General features: G+C 52.8%; 1 protein-coding gene across 1 annotated transcript; it reads left to right on the forward strand.

Moving 5' to 3' along the window:
- The first annotated feature begins 1,828 nt into the window (after positions 1-1,828).
- On the forward strand, positions 1,829-14,372 carry LOC134055588 (serine/threonine-protein kinase pim-2-like). The gene is made up of 12 exons (XM_062511993.1): positions 1,829-1,942; positions 7,336-7,396; positions 7,788-7,987; positions 8,091-8,161; positions 10,199-10,526; positions 10,617-10,943; positions 11,060-11,110; positions 11,284-11,650; positions 12,294-12,473; positions 12,734-12,831; positions 13,849-13,982; positions 14,318-14,372. The coding sequence occupies exons 1-12, from the start codon at positions 1,829-1,831 to the stop codon at positions 14,370-14,372; spliced, it is 1,986 nt and encodes a 661-aa protein (XP_062367977.1).
- Positions 14,373-16,459: the final 2,087 nt, after the last annotated feature.

Raw genomic sequence — 16,459 nt, forward strand, 5'->3', positions numbered from 1 at the left:
ACACCACCTTGTCTCACCTGAGCCTCCTCTTCTCCAGGATAAATAACCCCTGATCCCTCAGCCGCTCCTCACAGGACTTGTGTTCCAGACCCCTCACCAGCCTTGTTGCCCTTCTCGGGAAATACTTCAGCTCCTCCTCGTCCTTCCTAAATCGGGGCGCCCAGAACTGGAGACAGCACTCGAGGTGCTGCCCAAACAGTGCTGAGTACAGGGCAAGAATCACCGTGCTGGATCCTGCTGGCCAGGAGCAGGGCAGCCCCAGCTTTCCCCTCTCTGGCACATCGCAGCTGGGGCAGCCCCAGCGTTCCCCTGTCTGTGACAGCACAGCCATGGCAGCCCCAACATTCCATCCCTGGACATGCTCCATGGAAAGGTTCCAGTCAACAGAACCGACTGGCCACTGAGCACCCCCAGCCTGGGCTGATGTGGATTCCTCTGCACGCAGCTCAGCGAAGGTCCCCTTGGCCGCCTTCACTGTGCCACAGACAAGTGTCAGACACGGTTCCAGAGCCCTGCCCAGAGCTGCCAGGAGGAGTTGATTAAAACAAGAACACAAAAAAGTCCAACAAAAGAATCCCCCCAAACCAAACCAATCCATACAAACAAACAAATCCAACAACCAAAACAAAACCAAAAGCCACTGGAGAAGGAGATCACCTCCCCAACAGACCTGTTCCATCCTTCAGTTGGTACACCTGCACACACACAGGACCCGAGAGTTCAAAAAAAAGTGGATTCCTTGAGTACATTTGCAGGAAAAGCAGGTGAAAGACAGGCTCACAGTTAGGACTCTTCTCAGCGGAGCCAAAAAGGCCCCTTTGGCAACCGCAGGGATCTTGGAAATGGCAAGTGCCACACCCTCAGCACATGGGGGAGAAAAGGGCTCTGTGGTGCCCGCCATGGCATGTAAACCCTGCTCCCTGGGCACTTGACACTTAGGATTCTTACAGAGCAATCCAGTAGGGCCTTCTAGGTATCGAGCCCCAGGCTTTGTGAGCCCAGGCAGAGGCAGGCAGGACGCAAAGCTGGCAGCAAAGGAAGGGGCCAGCGAGGTGGGGCAGCCGGGGGTTGACGACAGCCTGCAGGGACAGAGGCACAGGGCATGGACACCGTAGGACAGCCTGGGCTGCAGAGGGCACAGGGATGGGCAGCAGCTGAAAGGCCCTGCCAGAGCCACCTCCTGAAGCACTTTGGCCATGGCTGCTGGCCCTGGGCCCTTGGCCAGCAGGGGACAAGTGAGCCTTGCTGTGCTGAGGTTTGCTCAGCATCAGAGACACCTTTCCCTTGTTTGTCTGCACCTGTCATCGCTTCCACCAGTGTTCTGCTCTAACTGGAACCTGGGGACACTTTCTCCGATGTGTCCCTCAGTGGCACCCATTACAGCTTCTAGAATCTTTGGACTTTAAATATCACTTTGAGTTCTTGACAAGATTTTTGAGCACACTCTCAGGGACTGAGTCTGATATAAACAACATCAAAGCCCTGAGAGGGTCATTAAAGTCATTCAGCTGTGTCTGTGCTGCTGAGCTGGGCTGGGCTGGGCTCCTGGCTCAGAGGGTGATCCTGCCAATCAAGAAGATCTACAAAATGACATTTCTACTGAGGAGCAGCTCCTGTGTGCAGCCCAGCAGGGCTGGGGCACTGCCTGCGGCCACCCCGGCTACAGCACAGGGGCACAGAGAGCTTCAATCTGTCAGGGCTGGGAAGATGCTCAGAGGTGACTGGGGCGGAATCACTCCCAGCCTTTGACACAGGAAGCCTCTGGCTGCAGGACAATGCAGCTGCAGCTCCTGGAGTCATCTCCTAAAGCTGGAACATTTCACGGACGATGCATTCTCTAAGTACAACTCAGAGTATCTCTGGTACAGACGATGACAAGCTGGGAGCTTGTCACGATCTGCCAGTACAGGCGGGGATCATGATGGTTCGTTTTGATCTCGAGGTACAAAAGACACAGCAGGGGACAACAGTATGCTTCAGAATACTCACAGCAGAGCACTTTTATTTGGTGCTAAGCACACAGTTATGTGCTATAGATGGCAGAGTTTTTAAGGAAACAAAGTCAAGAGATAGAGAGAAAGAGGGGAAAAGAGGGGAAGGGAAATAGCTACCTAGGGATGAGACACCATCCTTGTGGTCATAGACGGGTGTGCTCGGGGCCTTCTGCCAATGGACGGGTCTTCCCTCTGTGGGGAGATCTCAAGGGGCTTCTTCAAGGAGTCACCTTCTTAAAGTCTTTCCTCAAAGCGAATGGCTTCTGGCCATGAGGTAGGGATTTTTACGGACCACTGTGTCTCCAGAGAAGCAGGCACCCACATGTCTGGGCCGGCACTTATGACGGCACAGCACAGCACGGCACAGTGCACCTGTGACAGCCACCTGCCACGCGTCTACCTCGGCCGGGTCAGAGCTCCTGCTCAAAGCCGACCAGGTCAGGAGCACGTGGGGTACACGGGCATCTTCTTGCGACGGTCATGAGGAAAATGAGGGAACCTTTGGACCGTCTCTTACGCCACCCCGTGACTCACAATCTTTGTCGAGAGAGCTCCTTTGTAGTGTTGTTGCTGCGGTGTCTTCAGTTGCGAAGTGTAGAAGAATGGCTTAGAGAGAAAGGCCATATTCCCATGCGAGAACTAGCTGACAGGGCTTTGGGAAAATACTGACACAGTGGGTATTTTGAAGGACAGCTTTTCCTTGAGCAATAGATATGGAACCACGTTTGCAATAACAGGATACTTCCGTTAAGATAGTATGCAGAACCTCCGCAGCTAAAGGATCACAAGAATGAGGAACTGGGTGGGACTGACCTTTGCTGCGGTAGCCAGTGATGAGCTTGCTTTTGCACTATGTATGAGCTTAATTATTGATGATGTAAATGTAACTAAGAGCATGCAATAAATTGTGACTTGCTGATCATTCACACTGAGTGCTGCATTTCTCCCGCCAACTCCGACAGCGAAGTCTTCAGGACTCATCCAGGTTGGTAGCATATTCCGAAAAACGGGGACAGAAAGTCAGCCAAAGAAAAAAGTAGGAAAGGGAAAGGGAAAGGGAAAGGGAAAGGGAAAGGGAAAGGGAAAGAACAAGTTCAATCTTTCAAAGTAATTTCAATTTAAGTAAGTATTTTCAATTTAAAACACAAGTAAAATTATTAATCAGTAATTTCAATTTGAAACACTAATTTAAGTAATTTCAATTTAAAACACAAGTAAAATAATTAATAAGTAAATTGAACACAATTTAAAATAATGAATAAGCAATTTCAGTACAAAACACAAGTAAGATAATTAAAAAACAAGTCAATACCAGTACATCATTTCAACACAATTTAAAATAATTAAGAAGTATTTTAAGTAGATAATTAATAAAATAAAATAATTTCTAGGTAATTGGAGTTTGAAAACACAAGTCGTCAATATAACATTTTAAATACTCATGTGTTTTTCATCTTGCATCAATAACCTTGGGGACGTCATCAGTGACTGACTTGTGTATATTCATTATGGATGTCAAGTGTGTTAACTGCTTCATCATTCTCCAATTCATGTTGTACAGGATTGCTGATATAAGCAAAACCAATCAAAACCAAAATCAAAAGGACAGTGATGGGATGACACAATTTGTTCAGGACACCTGTGACAGTAGGTGACCACCCAAAGAGGGTATCCCACCACTTGAGTTCAGCATCTTTCTTTACTCTTTCCAAAACATGATGTAGTTCCTTTACATGGTGATGAAGAGTTATCAGAGTTTTGGTCTGTTTTTCTTAATCCTTTCCAAAATTTCAATTAAATCCTGGGGAAGCAGCAATTGCTTTACCAGAGCGAGGTTCATTCCAACGGGAGTAGGCAATAAATGGTGGATTCATGTGTAATTGGACTGCAAAAGGTGGCAAGACGTAACTGGGACTACATAAGGAAATCACATCCTACAATTCTAGTAAAGTTACAAATGCAAACATTCGAATGATTTTTAGTATGCACTACCAAATTTTCTATGATAACAGGTTGCCAGCAGTTCTTAAGCATACACAACCATTGCCTATATAAATCAGCACCGTTTCAGGAATCTCGCTTGGAAGTATTTCAAAGTTACAAACATTTGGCTCTGTGTCCAAACAAATATCTTGAGCTCTAATTGCGTTACTTTCACAGATAAACCCTTGTTGTTCCCGGACAGTACAAGTTTCCAAATTCACAGTTTCCCACTTCTCACCAATTTGACGGGCCCATTCTCTATGCTTAAAAGGATAGAGAATAGCTCCATCACGATTCAGCCCGAATGCAATGATGGCGAATATGGAATGCACTGAAGCATTATGTATCATCAGCACAAAGGCTCTGGCTGTGTTTGTGCTGGGGTCATAGCTAAAATGTACCAAGTTCCACCAGGATTGGAATTCTCCTTCAAAGTCAGTGGCACTATCCCAAATTCTTTGCCGAATTTCAGTAGGAAAAGTGCCTTCCTCGCCTTCTCTGATAATTGAGGCAGCAACAAACCGCACCCACAGCTGAGCCTGGATACAGCTGAGACCTAAAGAGATGTTATTTTGTGCAGCACCGAGTTCATCAGTTATCGGTTTGCGGTCATTTGCATTTACCTTTTCCCAATTTGCCAAAATGTTTGATAGGAACCATTGTTGGGTTCCCAAAGCTGTCAAAGATGACTGCAGTGGTTGCTGTAATTTGGTGACATCTCCAGATGTAGTAGCCAATTTATTCCTCAGTACTTCTGAATCAATGCTACTGAAAATTCCCAATCCTGCTCCCACAACGCCCATTATGTCTCTTGTCATTCGTTTGTTAAAAGGGTTCAGGATAAGCGGTGGTGGAGTAGTAGGTGTCACAATAGTCACATCAAATTCCCCCCAGTATTTTGTATTGTTTTTACCACACATGATTTTATGGGAAAACTGTACAGCAATGAAATGGAGCCAACAATTCTGATTTTAAATTTTACAAAGTACAACACGGCCGTGAGGTCTTGTGCCATAACTGTGTACAAGTTTGATGAGGGATTCAGCAATGAATTTATGTGTTATTGTAACCATGAAGCTTTGTCATTTCAATCTTGTTGGTTTAGTTCAAGTAAAATTATACCAACAGTCAGTAAGTATCAGCAGTGTTATCATGGGTTATCTGGTTCTTCATGTCCCTCGGTGCTCTTCTGTGAAAAGTAAACGCAACAGAGTCTGCCATGAAGAGGCAGGAAATTAAAATGATGAAACTATCTAGCATGTGTGAAGCTACCCACCGCATGGCAAAATTCTCTTACCTTGCGATAGTTCAAATTTCTTGCCACCTCTCTCTTTTGCCATACTGGAATTCGGTTAACTTCCCAATCATTTTGCTGCCAAAAAGGAAGCCACTCTGTACATCCCTGAAACACAGCATAAGAGTCAGTGTAGATGCAAACAAGAGAGGTATTGTGTACCTCACACTGGAAAACACTCCAGGCAGCCATCAGTTCCCCAACGTGAGCACTGCCTTCTCCCTCAGTAATGATTCATTCATCAGAAGTGTGGAGGGCTACTGCTCTGTGTTTCCACACCTTTCCCTCTGGTTTGGCAGAAGCATCAGTGAACCAAGAATTTGCTGATTGTTCAGAGGAGAAAGGAGGGGCTACTTTAATTGCCGAGGCAGCTTTGTCTTGGCTGCTCCCCAAGCTCTCAGTTTCTTGTATAGCCCAATGTTTTATAGCAACTTCTGTTATTGAGAAGATGTTACAATAATGTTCAATCTGGGCATACCACTTCCTAGCTGAGGATCTATGGGCCACCGCGTCAGGCAGGGGAGCCCCAGTAGTGACCACTACGATCACTTTGAAAGGACCTCTTAATGTAATTGGTCGTTGCCCTACAATTTTCTCCACTTCTATGAGAGCTAAGCTAACCGCAAACAGTCATTTAACCCAGATAGCGTATCTTTATTCAGCATCTTGAAAGCCACGGAAATACAAACAAATAACAGGCCTTGTAGGACCATCAGGGCCTTGTTGCCATATGTGAACCGACAACCCCGAGATGGGGAATCCCCACTCTATCTGGAAAGGGTCTGTGGGGTGAACAGGGCCCAGGGCTTGATGAGCTGTTGCTTCAAAAATCAGCACTTGCAGTGCTTCCTCCTGAGAAAGAGTCCAATCCCATTTCACCCCTTCCCTCAGCAAGTCATAAAGAGGCCTGGCAATTATTGAAAAGTCTGGAATGTGCTTTCTCCAGAACACTAATAATGTCCACATTTTATGGCTCTTGGCAGGACAACGCGAAGGTGAACCTGGTGTCTGCTGAGAAGGGGTTGTATAGGGAGAAAAGGGAATGGGGCCCCCAGAGTGGGTGGAACCATTTTTGGTACATTGCTCTGCTTCTTTCAGTGAGTCCAGAAGTTCTAAAGTTTTAGTGTGTTCCTCTCTTAGAGCACTTTCTAACAACTGTTTCTCATTTTGCAACAAAGAGCACTCATGTTTTCAACAAAGATACTTGTTCCTTTCTTCATTTAGTTGTTCTGGCAAAATTTGAACTCATTTTTGTAGAGAATTTATAATTGTAGTCTCCTCATTTGTTTGCTTGAAGTGATTTTCTAGAGCTGCCCTAAGACAGGCTCCCAAAACAGAACAGAGTACAGTTTTATTTTTGTACAGTTTGAATTTTGACTCCCTTTGCAGAGAACATATTCCATCAATCACATTTTCTAAATTATACCAATTATTTGGTGCCCACTCTTCTCCTCCCTGAGAGGGTCTGGCACTATATATAGCTAATAGAGCAAACAATGCAGCTTTATTTGTTGCACTGCAATTTTCACTCATTTTATGAAGGGGCAAGTAAAAACCACTGCAGGGAGGTATATCACTTAAGTTACACACACGCGCACACACAGACACACACACACACACACACACACACACACACAACTTTTCTCTGTGTTCCCTTTCACTTCCCTGTGTGGGTGAAGAGACCGAAGCTGCTTGGGAGGCACTAGCTTCAGTACAAATCTCTGGTTGTCTCTTTGCTACACCAAGCAGTCAAAAAAAACACAATAAAAAAACCAACAAAACAGTCCTGTCTTCCACACCAAGAGATCCTAGAGTGAAATTCTACAGACAGAGCCCTCAAACAAGTGTGGGGGTGCTCTCCACCTAGGCCTGTGCAGTTTGCAGGAAATCTGAACTTGCCCCCCTTGCTTTCTGGACAAGCTCACTCCTTTTGAGGTGACCAGCTAGGTGCGGCTGGAGCAAGATGTCCTTCCCCTATTACAGACTACACACAACCTTGCAGCCCTTCTGTCTGTCATAATCCAGTCCGTGATGCCAATTTAATGTCACGATCCGCCAATCCAGGCGGGGATCGTGATGCTTTGTTTTGATCTTGAGGTGCAAGACACAGAGCGGGGGGACAGCAGTATGCTTCAATATAGCACTTTATTTGATGCTAACAATTCAGTTGTGCGACAGAGGGGAGAGTTTAAGGAAACAAAAGGGGAAAAGAGGGGAAGGGAAATAGCTACCAAGGGATGGGACGGAGTCCTCGTGGTCTTCGGCCAATAGACGTGTCTTCCTTACGTGGGGAGATCTCAAGAGGCTTCTCCAAAGAGTCACCGTTTTACAGTCTTTTCTCAAAGTGAGCGATGTCTGGCCAAGAGGTGGGGAGATTTATGGACCGTTGTGTGCTCACAGAAGCAGGTGCCAATCTGACTGGGCTATTGTGGCCTCGAAGAGCAGTGCACCATGACGGCACAGCACAGCACAGCTGCAAACAGTTATTTGGTAAACCTCTACCTCGGCCAGGCCAGAACTGTTCAAAGGCAACCAGGCCAGAAAACTCCTGTCTGGAGCGAGTGGGGTTCACCGGGGTCTTCTTGTGATGGTCGTGAGGCAAATGAGGGAAACTTCGGACCGTCTCTTCCAGATGACAGGAGATGAATTCCCAGAAGTGGCTGTAACGGCCATCTATGGGGTTGGGAGCACTTTGGAGTCTGGGGATGCTTTTGGGGTGAGCCAAATGGGTGCTGCAGGGGCACTTAGAGATCCTGGGAGGTCTGGGGGACACATACGTGACATGTGGTGGGTGGACACTGGGGTTCTGTGAAGCCCAGGGCATGACGGGCGTTGTTGTCCCAGCTCCAACGGGGCTCAACTGGGCCGTGGGGCATGACGGGAGCCACAGGCAAAAACAGAAAAGATGGCGCCGACACCAGGCACCACCCCCAAAGTGCCAAGACCCAGCACTGATTGGTTGTGTGCAGTGATGGGCGGGAGTCTTGGCAAATGGGAGGCACCAGAGGCAGGAGCCCACTCCATCCCCAGTACAGCCCCGTACAAACCCAGTGCCCCTCCAGGTCATCCCAGTACACCCCAGTCCCACCCAATACACCTGGCTTAGTTCCCAGTCCATTCCAGTTCCTCCCCGTATTATCCACAGTAGGCGTCAGTGTCCCCCAGCCATCCCCACAGTGCGCCCTGTGTCCCTAGTTTGTCCCAGTACTTCCAAGTATCAATCCCAGTATGTCCCAGTAGTTTTCAGTGCAACCCCACAGTCCATCCCAGTCCACCCAGATTCCCCCTCAGCATTCCCCATGTTCCCACGTTGACCCACTCCTCCCCAGTATCACTCCCAGTATGTCCCAGCGTTTCCCACAGTGCTCCCAGTGTTCCCCAGTATGTCCCAGTTCTCCCAAATGTTTCCAAGGAAACCTGAACTTCTCACGGTTGCCGTGGCACACAAACCCAGCCGTGGGATCAGTGCAGTGTCCATGGCCCTGTACAGCCCCTGGCAGTGGCCCAGTGCAGGATGCGATGATGATCCACCCGCAGAGCTGGCCCAGGGCAGGCTCTGCAGTGCTTTTGGTGGCACCTTGGGCAGGCACACTCCTGAGGACTATGTCTGTTTGCAGTGGAGAAAATTAGGAGTTTTAGATTGTTTAAAAAAATTAAAAAGGGAAAACATTTCTTTGCCTGAGCGCAGCCAGTTCTCCAAGCAAAGCAGGTTCCAGATGAGGGAGGACAGACGGGATGGGGCTGGGCAAAGTGGAGCAAGGTTGTCCACACTGGGTCAGACCTCAAGGCACAGCTTCTCTGAGCAGGCCAGACCTGCCGAGGAGAGACCCTGGATCAATATCAACCACACAATGCTCTAATCACCTCTGCTCTAAAATCAGCAGTAATAAAATACACCCTTTAAAACTCCAATGGATATTTCTCCATAACTGCAGCAGAAAACCTTCCTCATGGACTGCACCAGACCAGAGGGAAATCAAGGCAGAGCCGTGGTTTGTCAGGACTTGCTTGATCTCCGTGAGCCCCGTGGTGCATTTGGTGCTGACTCCTTGAACCTCAGGGCCTAGGAGGACATTGCACAAACCCTTCGAGGAGTCCAATTCAGAAGAACCTTTCAGCTGCTGCCCATGCCTGTGCCTTGGGCTGGCCCAGACTCCTTCTGGGGGATGTGTTGCACCTCAGCCCTGCTCTGGGAGAGAAATTCCTTCTCCTTGTTTCCAGTCTGGGCCTCCACAGCTGCCCTTGGTATTAATTGTTTCTTTCTCTGGATATTCTCTGTCAAAAGAGCCATCATCTCTGAAACTGCCCATCAATCCCTCCCAGGGCTCTCCTCTGCTGTCCTCAGTCTCCAGCCCACTGAGTACAGAACTCCTTTCTCCACTCCTTTGACCACTATCAAATGGTCATGTGCTTGAGGCCATGGGCACCTGGACAAGAAGGACAGTTCTTTTCCATAGAAAGGAATGTAGGGAGCCCCAGTGTTTCAAAGGCAGGGAAGAGTCGGCCCTCAGGAAGCCAAGGTAACCTACATAGTCCTGGCAGCTTTTGTCTGGGAGCTATCCTTGTATATATCCAGAATTTCAGAGGCAGTATCCCAATCTTGGCCGTCAAGGACTGTGCTTGAACGATGTTTTATTCTCCATGGAAAGAAAAGGCTCAGGGGCTGCCCCCGGGGTGCGCGGGGCTTGGCACAGGGCTGAGAAGGCAACGGAAAAACGGAAAAACGGAAAAACGGCCATGGGGACAAACGGCCCCAGGGCTTCAGTTGCAGTTGCAGCAGCAGCAGCAGCAGCAGCAGCAGCAGCGGCAGCAGAAGCAGCAGCAGCGAATCAAGCGACTTTGTCGACCCTCTGGATCTCCTCTCCCTCTCCCGCAGTCCCACAGCCTCTCTCAGTCTCCGTTTCCCGGTGTCTCCCTCCTCTCCCAGTCTCCCTCTCCCCGTTCCGAGCCGGCTCATGCCCCCAGCCCGCCCTCGGCCCCGAGCGGGGCTTCCCCGTCCCCGTCCCCGTCCCCGTCCCCGGCCGTCCTGCCGCGGTCTCTCCTCAGCCCGGCTCTGGCTGTACTGGCAGTGGCGCTGCTGGGCGGGGATCAGTGCCTGGTGCGGTATCGCCTCCCTTTGGCTCCGCCTGCCCCGGCCCCGGCCCCGGCCCCGGCCCCGGCCCCGGCCCCGGCCCCGGCCCCGGCCCCGGCCCCGGCCCCGGCCCCGGCCCCGGCCCCGGCCGCAACGTGGGCTCCGACCTCGGCCTCAACGCGGGGTCCGGCCCCGACCCCGGGCCCGGCCGCAGCCCCAGCCCCAACGTGGATCCCGGTCCCGGTCCCGGTCCCGGCGCCGGCTGCTCCCGGAGCCCGCAGAGCGCACACAGGGCGCGGCCGCTCCCGCCGCCTCCGTTGGGGCTTCCCCGGCCCGAGCTCCGCCGCTCGGCAGCGCGGCCGCTGGCCCCGAGCCGCCGCTGTCGCGTTCCAAAGAGCGAACGCCAGGGGCTGCCCGGCCCGGGACGGCTGAGGGGCGCTCGGGGCCCGTGTCTGGCCCCGGGCCGAGCGCTGACAGCCGCGTCTCGCCGGCAGGGAAGGTGGAGCACGGCATTAAGGAGCGCTACCAGCTCGGTTCGCTGCTGGGGCGCGGCGGCTTCGGCAGCGTCTGGGCGGCGACGCGGCTCTCGGACGGCGCCCCGGTGAGTGGAGGGGCCGGCGGCGGGCGGAGGAGGAGGAGGCTGAGGAGGGGTCGGGGAAGGATGGGGCTCGGCAGGGCGGGCGGCGAGCTAAGCCCTCTGCTCCCCTTGGCTTGCAGGTGGCCATCAAAAGGGTGCCACGGAACCGCGTCCGACACTGGGGTGAGCTGGTGAGTGAGCGGGGGTCAGCGGGAGAAGCCGGGGCGTGCGGGGTGGGCATGAGCCGAGGCCCAGCAGGGTGGACAGCGCGTGTGGGGCCAGCAGAGCATCCCGGGCTGGGTGAGGGCTTCCCGAGCCCTGGCACGGCATCAGCCCCGCTGACGGCATCGTGGTCCTCCTGCAGCCCGACGGCACCAGCGCACCAATGGAGATCGTGCTCCTGGACAAGGTGTCCACTGGCTTCCCTGGTGTTGTCCAGCTGCTGGAGTGGCTTGAGCTCCCCAGCGACATCCTGATGGTGCTGGAGCGCCCGGAGCGGTGTCAGGACCTCCGTCATTTCATTCGGGCACGGGGGTTCCTGTCCGAGGAGGTGGCGCGGCAGCTGTTCCGCCAGGTGCTGGAGGCCGTGCAGCACTGCACCAGCTGCGGAGTCCTGCACAGGGATGTCAAACCGGAGAACATCCTCGTTGACCTGGCCAGCGGGCAGGCAAAACTGATTGATTTTGGCTGTGGCACCTACCTGCAGGACACAGCCTACACTCACTTTGCAGGTGAGCCCACACAGCGCCGTCTTCCCGCTCCCAGCATCTCCTGGCCCAACAGCTCAGGGCCCAGCCTGGCTGTGGGAGCGTGGACTCTCCTTTTTGCTGCCAGTCATGGCACTGAATCTTCAGCTGAGTTGCTTTCCACTGGGGGCGGCTGGGGGGACAGCTTCCAGCCCTGCTGGCAGCCTTTGCCAGCCGCTGTGCCCAGGACTGGGGCTGGGGCAGCCAGCCTGACAAAAACACCCATGGGTGGGGGTAGTAGGGGAGCAGGGGAGGGGCAGAACCTGCGCACCCGCTGTTTTGGTGTGCAGGTGAGAAAGGGCTTGCACTACTGTGCTCGCCTTGTTTGCCTTGGCCTCATAATTGTTTTTTGGGGCAATGCAGGCAGGGAGGATGGAGACATGGATTTCCCCACCACTGAGTGGGTTTTTCCTTGTCATGCTCAGGCCTTGCTAGGGCTTCTGCTGCCCTCTTGCAGCACCAGTGGCTTCTTTTCCAAGCCCAAGTTTGTACACACGTCCCAGGTGCTGGCCAGAGGCAAGGGGTCACACCATGTGCCATTGGTGCAGCCCTAGCATGGCCAAGGATTCTGGGGCCAGGCTCTGGGAGCAGCAGCATTCCCCTGATGAACTCCATCTCTGTCCCATAGGAACACGGTCCTACAGCCCCCCGGAATGGACCCGCTTTGGCTGGTACTATGGCAAGCCAGCTACCATCTGGTCCCTGGGCATCCTGCTGCACCAGATGGTCTGTGGGAAGCACCCTTTCAGGAGGGGCCGGAACATCAGCTGGAACCATCAGCTCTCACTGCCACAACGGCTCTCTCAAGGTGAATCCTCATCTCTGGGCACGGGGGGAATGGGAGGCAGTGCTGGGAGACAGCAGTGGGCTCGTGAGCATCCCGCTCTGGCAGCTGCTGAGCACGTGGCACAGGTCCTGCTCTCCTGCTCTCCTCCAAAACAAAGAACTGATGGGAGGCTTTAGGCCCAGCTCTGAGCACACGCAGCATGGCTTGGGCATGGGAATAATGGGGCAAAGCAGACTGCAGCCTCCTCCAAGTGACCGGTGGTTTCTGCTTTCTCTCTCCAGACTGCCAAGATCTGATCAAAAGGTGTTTATCCATGCTCGACATAGAAAGGCCCTCATTAGAAGACCTGCTTTGTGACCCTTGGATGCAGCAAATTCACCTGACGTAGAAGAAGGGAGAGAGCCACAGGCGCACTTTGATGCAGGGCTCTGGTAAGTTCCAGCTCCACACAGGCCTTGGCAATCAGAAGCAAAGAAGCCCAGACTGTTTTGTCCTGCCTGTGCCACTGCACCCAGGTCATCAGATGGGAACACCCAGCCCTTGGGCTGGAGCTGAGCTGCTCTCTGCCCAGCACTGGTGGCCACCATCTGAGCTGGTTTGGCTTGTCCTGGTTCACTGACAGCTGGGGCCCTGGGCAGAACACTGAGAGCCTGGTCTCCCCCCCAGGGAAGGAGAAGGAGCCCCTGGAGAAGCTGTAGCAGGTGGGGCTGCTGCTGCTGGGGACAGCGAGGATGACATCAAGGATGACAACCTCTTCCTCCACCTGGCCACTGGCAAGCTGAAGATGACAGACTTGGATTCTGGCACCTTCTTCAAAGCCAGGCTCCACACAGCAAATTTACAGATGAGTCCAGACCCAGGGGGATGCTCCCAGATTTGGGCATTGCACAGCCTGCCCCGGAAACAAAGGTTCCCCCTTTGCTGGGGAGGATAAAATTGATTCTTCTGTCGTCTGCCAAGCTGCCTTTTGGCAGGACTGGGGGATGGGCTGGGGTGGGTACGAAATGGGAGTTGGCTCCTGGCCCTGCCAACAGCCCCCAGCACCCACCGTGCCCCAGCTGGGGCTGGGGCAGCCAGCTTGACACAAACAAAGCCCCGTGGTGGGAGCAGAGGTGGGGCTCCAGAATTGTGCTTGGCTGCTTTGCTTTGCAGGCAAGGAAGGGCTTGGGCTGCTCCACTGCCCTTGCTTGCTTTGGGATCACCATAACTTTTGCGGCAGCGCAGGGGGAAAGGGAGAAAGCACGGGCTTCTCTCAGCCATGGGTGGCTTTTTCCCTGGCATGTAGGGTTGGGCCTTCCTCAAGCCCTTGATAGAGATAAGATTTTTTACCATTTCTCTTTTCCCCCCCTTTGCACTGTAACCTATTTTCATTATTTTGTTGTTTGTTTCTCTAAAGGAAGTGTTCCAGGTGGGGTCCAGTGTGGATCAGGAGGTGCTTGGGACCAGCTGCAGTGTGGACGGGCCGTGCGCTTGGAGAAGGCTGAGGACATCGTTTGGGACCAGCTTTTCTGCCAGCAGCGATGGCATGAGGTGAGTCCCCGTCTTCTTTGCATGGTGGGATAAGAGCTTTTGGGAAATGGCAGCAAACACCGGAGCATCCTGCTGTGGCAGCTGCTGAGGAGGAGGATGTGCCATGGCTGGCTGCAGGCTGGGCACATGTCCTGCCCTCCTGCTCTGCTGCCCAATGAGGGGCAGCAATGATGGGCAGCTTTGGGCACTGCTCTGGGCATGGCCAGCGTGGCCTGGGCACCGTGGGAGCTGGGACAAGGGTGAGCCTTCAGGAGCCTTCAGCTGACGGGCAATTTCTGGTTTCTCTCCTTGCAGCCGGGCCCTGTGGATGCTGAGGCTGCTCTGGGCTCTGCCAGGGCTCTGCTGCAGCTCAGCACCGGGCCCGAATCAGCTAAAGGAGAAATGGTGTGACCTGCAGCAGAGACTTGCTTGAGCATTTTGGCAACGCAGCTCAAGTTTGCAGAGTGTACACCTCCAAGGGAAAACAAAGTAAACCTGTTCAATACCTTCTGAAATGAAATCAATCTGGAACGACCCCAAATGACATTTTCAGCTTGCACAAGCTGTAGCTCAGCCCTCCTCTGAACAGTTCTCTCCCCCACCTGCCTTTTACTTCACAACTGCTCCCTCCTTTCCCCCACTGAGTTCCCAGCCCATCACAGTCTCCATCACGTTGTTGCCTTCCTTGATGCCCCTCACCACGAGGAACACTGATCCCCAGGCTTAGGATCTCATGCTGTCACTGGCTGAAGAGCAGCAATGTCTCAGAGGTCCAGTGAGATTTTAGTGTCATTCAGAGCTGCTCTCCAGCCCTCAGTTCTCCTCACTGCTGAGTTCCCACTCCCTTTTCCTCGTCCTTCCAGCAGGATGAACTCTGTGAATCCCCCTGAGCTTCCCCACTCTTCCCAGCCCACCCATGCACCTCAGTTAGGCTGAAGCTGAAGCTTCTTTGTCTCCTCTGGCACAGCAGTGCAGTCCCCTGTGCAGGGAGCCCCAGCCCCAGAGCACAGCACACAGCAGTGCTGGGCTGGACCAGCTCCCCTCCACCCCTGGCTTGGCTGTCTGTGGCAACTGAATGCTCCCTGTTTGGAGCTGTCATTGCAGGACGGCCCCAGGGCAGAGCCCAGCCGGGCTCCCACTGCATCCCCTGAAGCTTGGGGCAGACACTGGGCCCTGGGCTGAGGTTCGTGGGGAGCACCCAGAGCTGTGGCTTGCAGTCAGTGTTTGCAAGCCTTGTGTTCTCATCTCCTGCAGCCTGTGGGGAAAACAACCTGTGCTGCCAGGCCAGCACTGCCCCTCTGGGCAGGGACAAGGCTGAAGGGCTTTCCCATTTCAGAGCAGCCAGCATTGAGCCTTGGCAGGGCCTGGCAGGGCTGGAGCCAGGTTTGTCTCCCGTCCAGGACTCACTGCTCACCCACCCCCACTGTGCTCACTTACCCATGGACAGAAGGGTCTGTCTATGCCAGGGGCTCTGGGATGTCTCTGTACCCATGGACTGAAGGGTCTCTCTGTGCCAGGGTTTCCATGATGTCTTTGTACCCACGGGTGTAGAATGAACACAGAGACTGAAAAGTGTCAGTCACGTTGCTTTCACACTCCTTCTTTTCTGTACAAGACACATCCATGTACTCCACCATGTATGGCTATATTAAAAGGGTTGGAAAGGATAGAGATTTCCCACCGAGCTCTAACTTTGGCATAACTCACCTTGGAAGCCAGTGGCCGGGGGATTTTTTTCACAACTCTGTGAGTAGGTGTCCAGGAGCTGAAGGGAGCAGCATTTAGAAGCAATTTCATGCCGGATTTCTATGCAGGAAGTGGAGTTGACAACCATCTGCATCTCTGTAGCTGTGCTGGGACTCTCTTCCCTCCACCTCTGCTCACAGGCACTGCCCCTGCAGGGACAGAAAAGGGGGAGGAAGACCTGTCTTGGTCACACAGGGCAGAGCAGGACGCTTTATTGTACCTCAATGCACAGTGATCATGCCTCTTTACTGTCTGCTTAACACAAACACAGTACCTGCTGATGTAGCAATACTGTGACTAAAGGCATCCCTCTATGGAAAATATTATCAAAAGTTAAGAAAAGTAGAACACACCAAATAGAGTAACAAAAAAGACACTTGGCACAAAGCAGTCTGGGCAGTCTGTAATGAGTTCCATTCTTAAGTTTATACAGACAACAAATAGGCGCTTTATTAATAGTTTCTGGAAAGCACAGAGTTGTTATATTCCTCAGGGCATCCTCAAGCTCAGGCTGTAGAGAAGGGGGGGGACAGTTTTGGAGGCACCACCAAGTAGAGAACCGACAGTGCCAGACCCAGGGATGGGCACCAGGGTGGCACAGGTGACCTTTAGGTTTTGCAGGGCCCAGGCACAGAGCCAGGGCTGAGGTCACACTCTGTGGGCTGAGGCAGAGCCCCAGCCAGAAATCCCCCCCTGACCCAGCAGCTCTGCAGTGGTGGCCACCAGGCCAGCTTGCCAAGGGAGGCTTGTGG

This window comes from Cinclus cinclus, chromosome 33 (assembly GCF_963662255.1).
Source record: "Cinclus cinclus chromosome 33, bCinCin1.1, whole genome shotgun sequence".
NCBI lineage: Eukaryota > Metazoa > Chordata > Aves > Passeriformes > Cinclidae > Cinclus > Cinclus cinclus.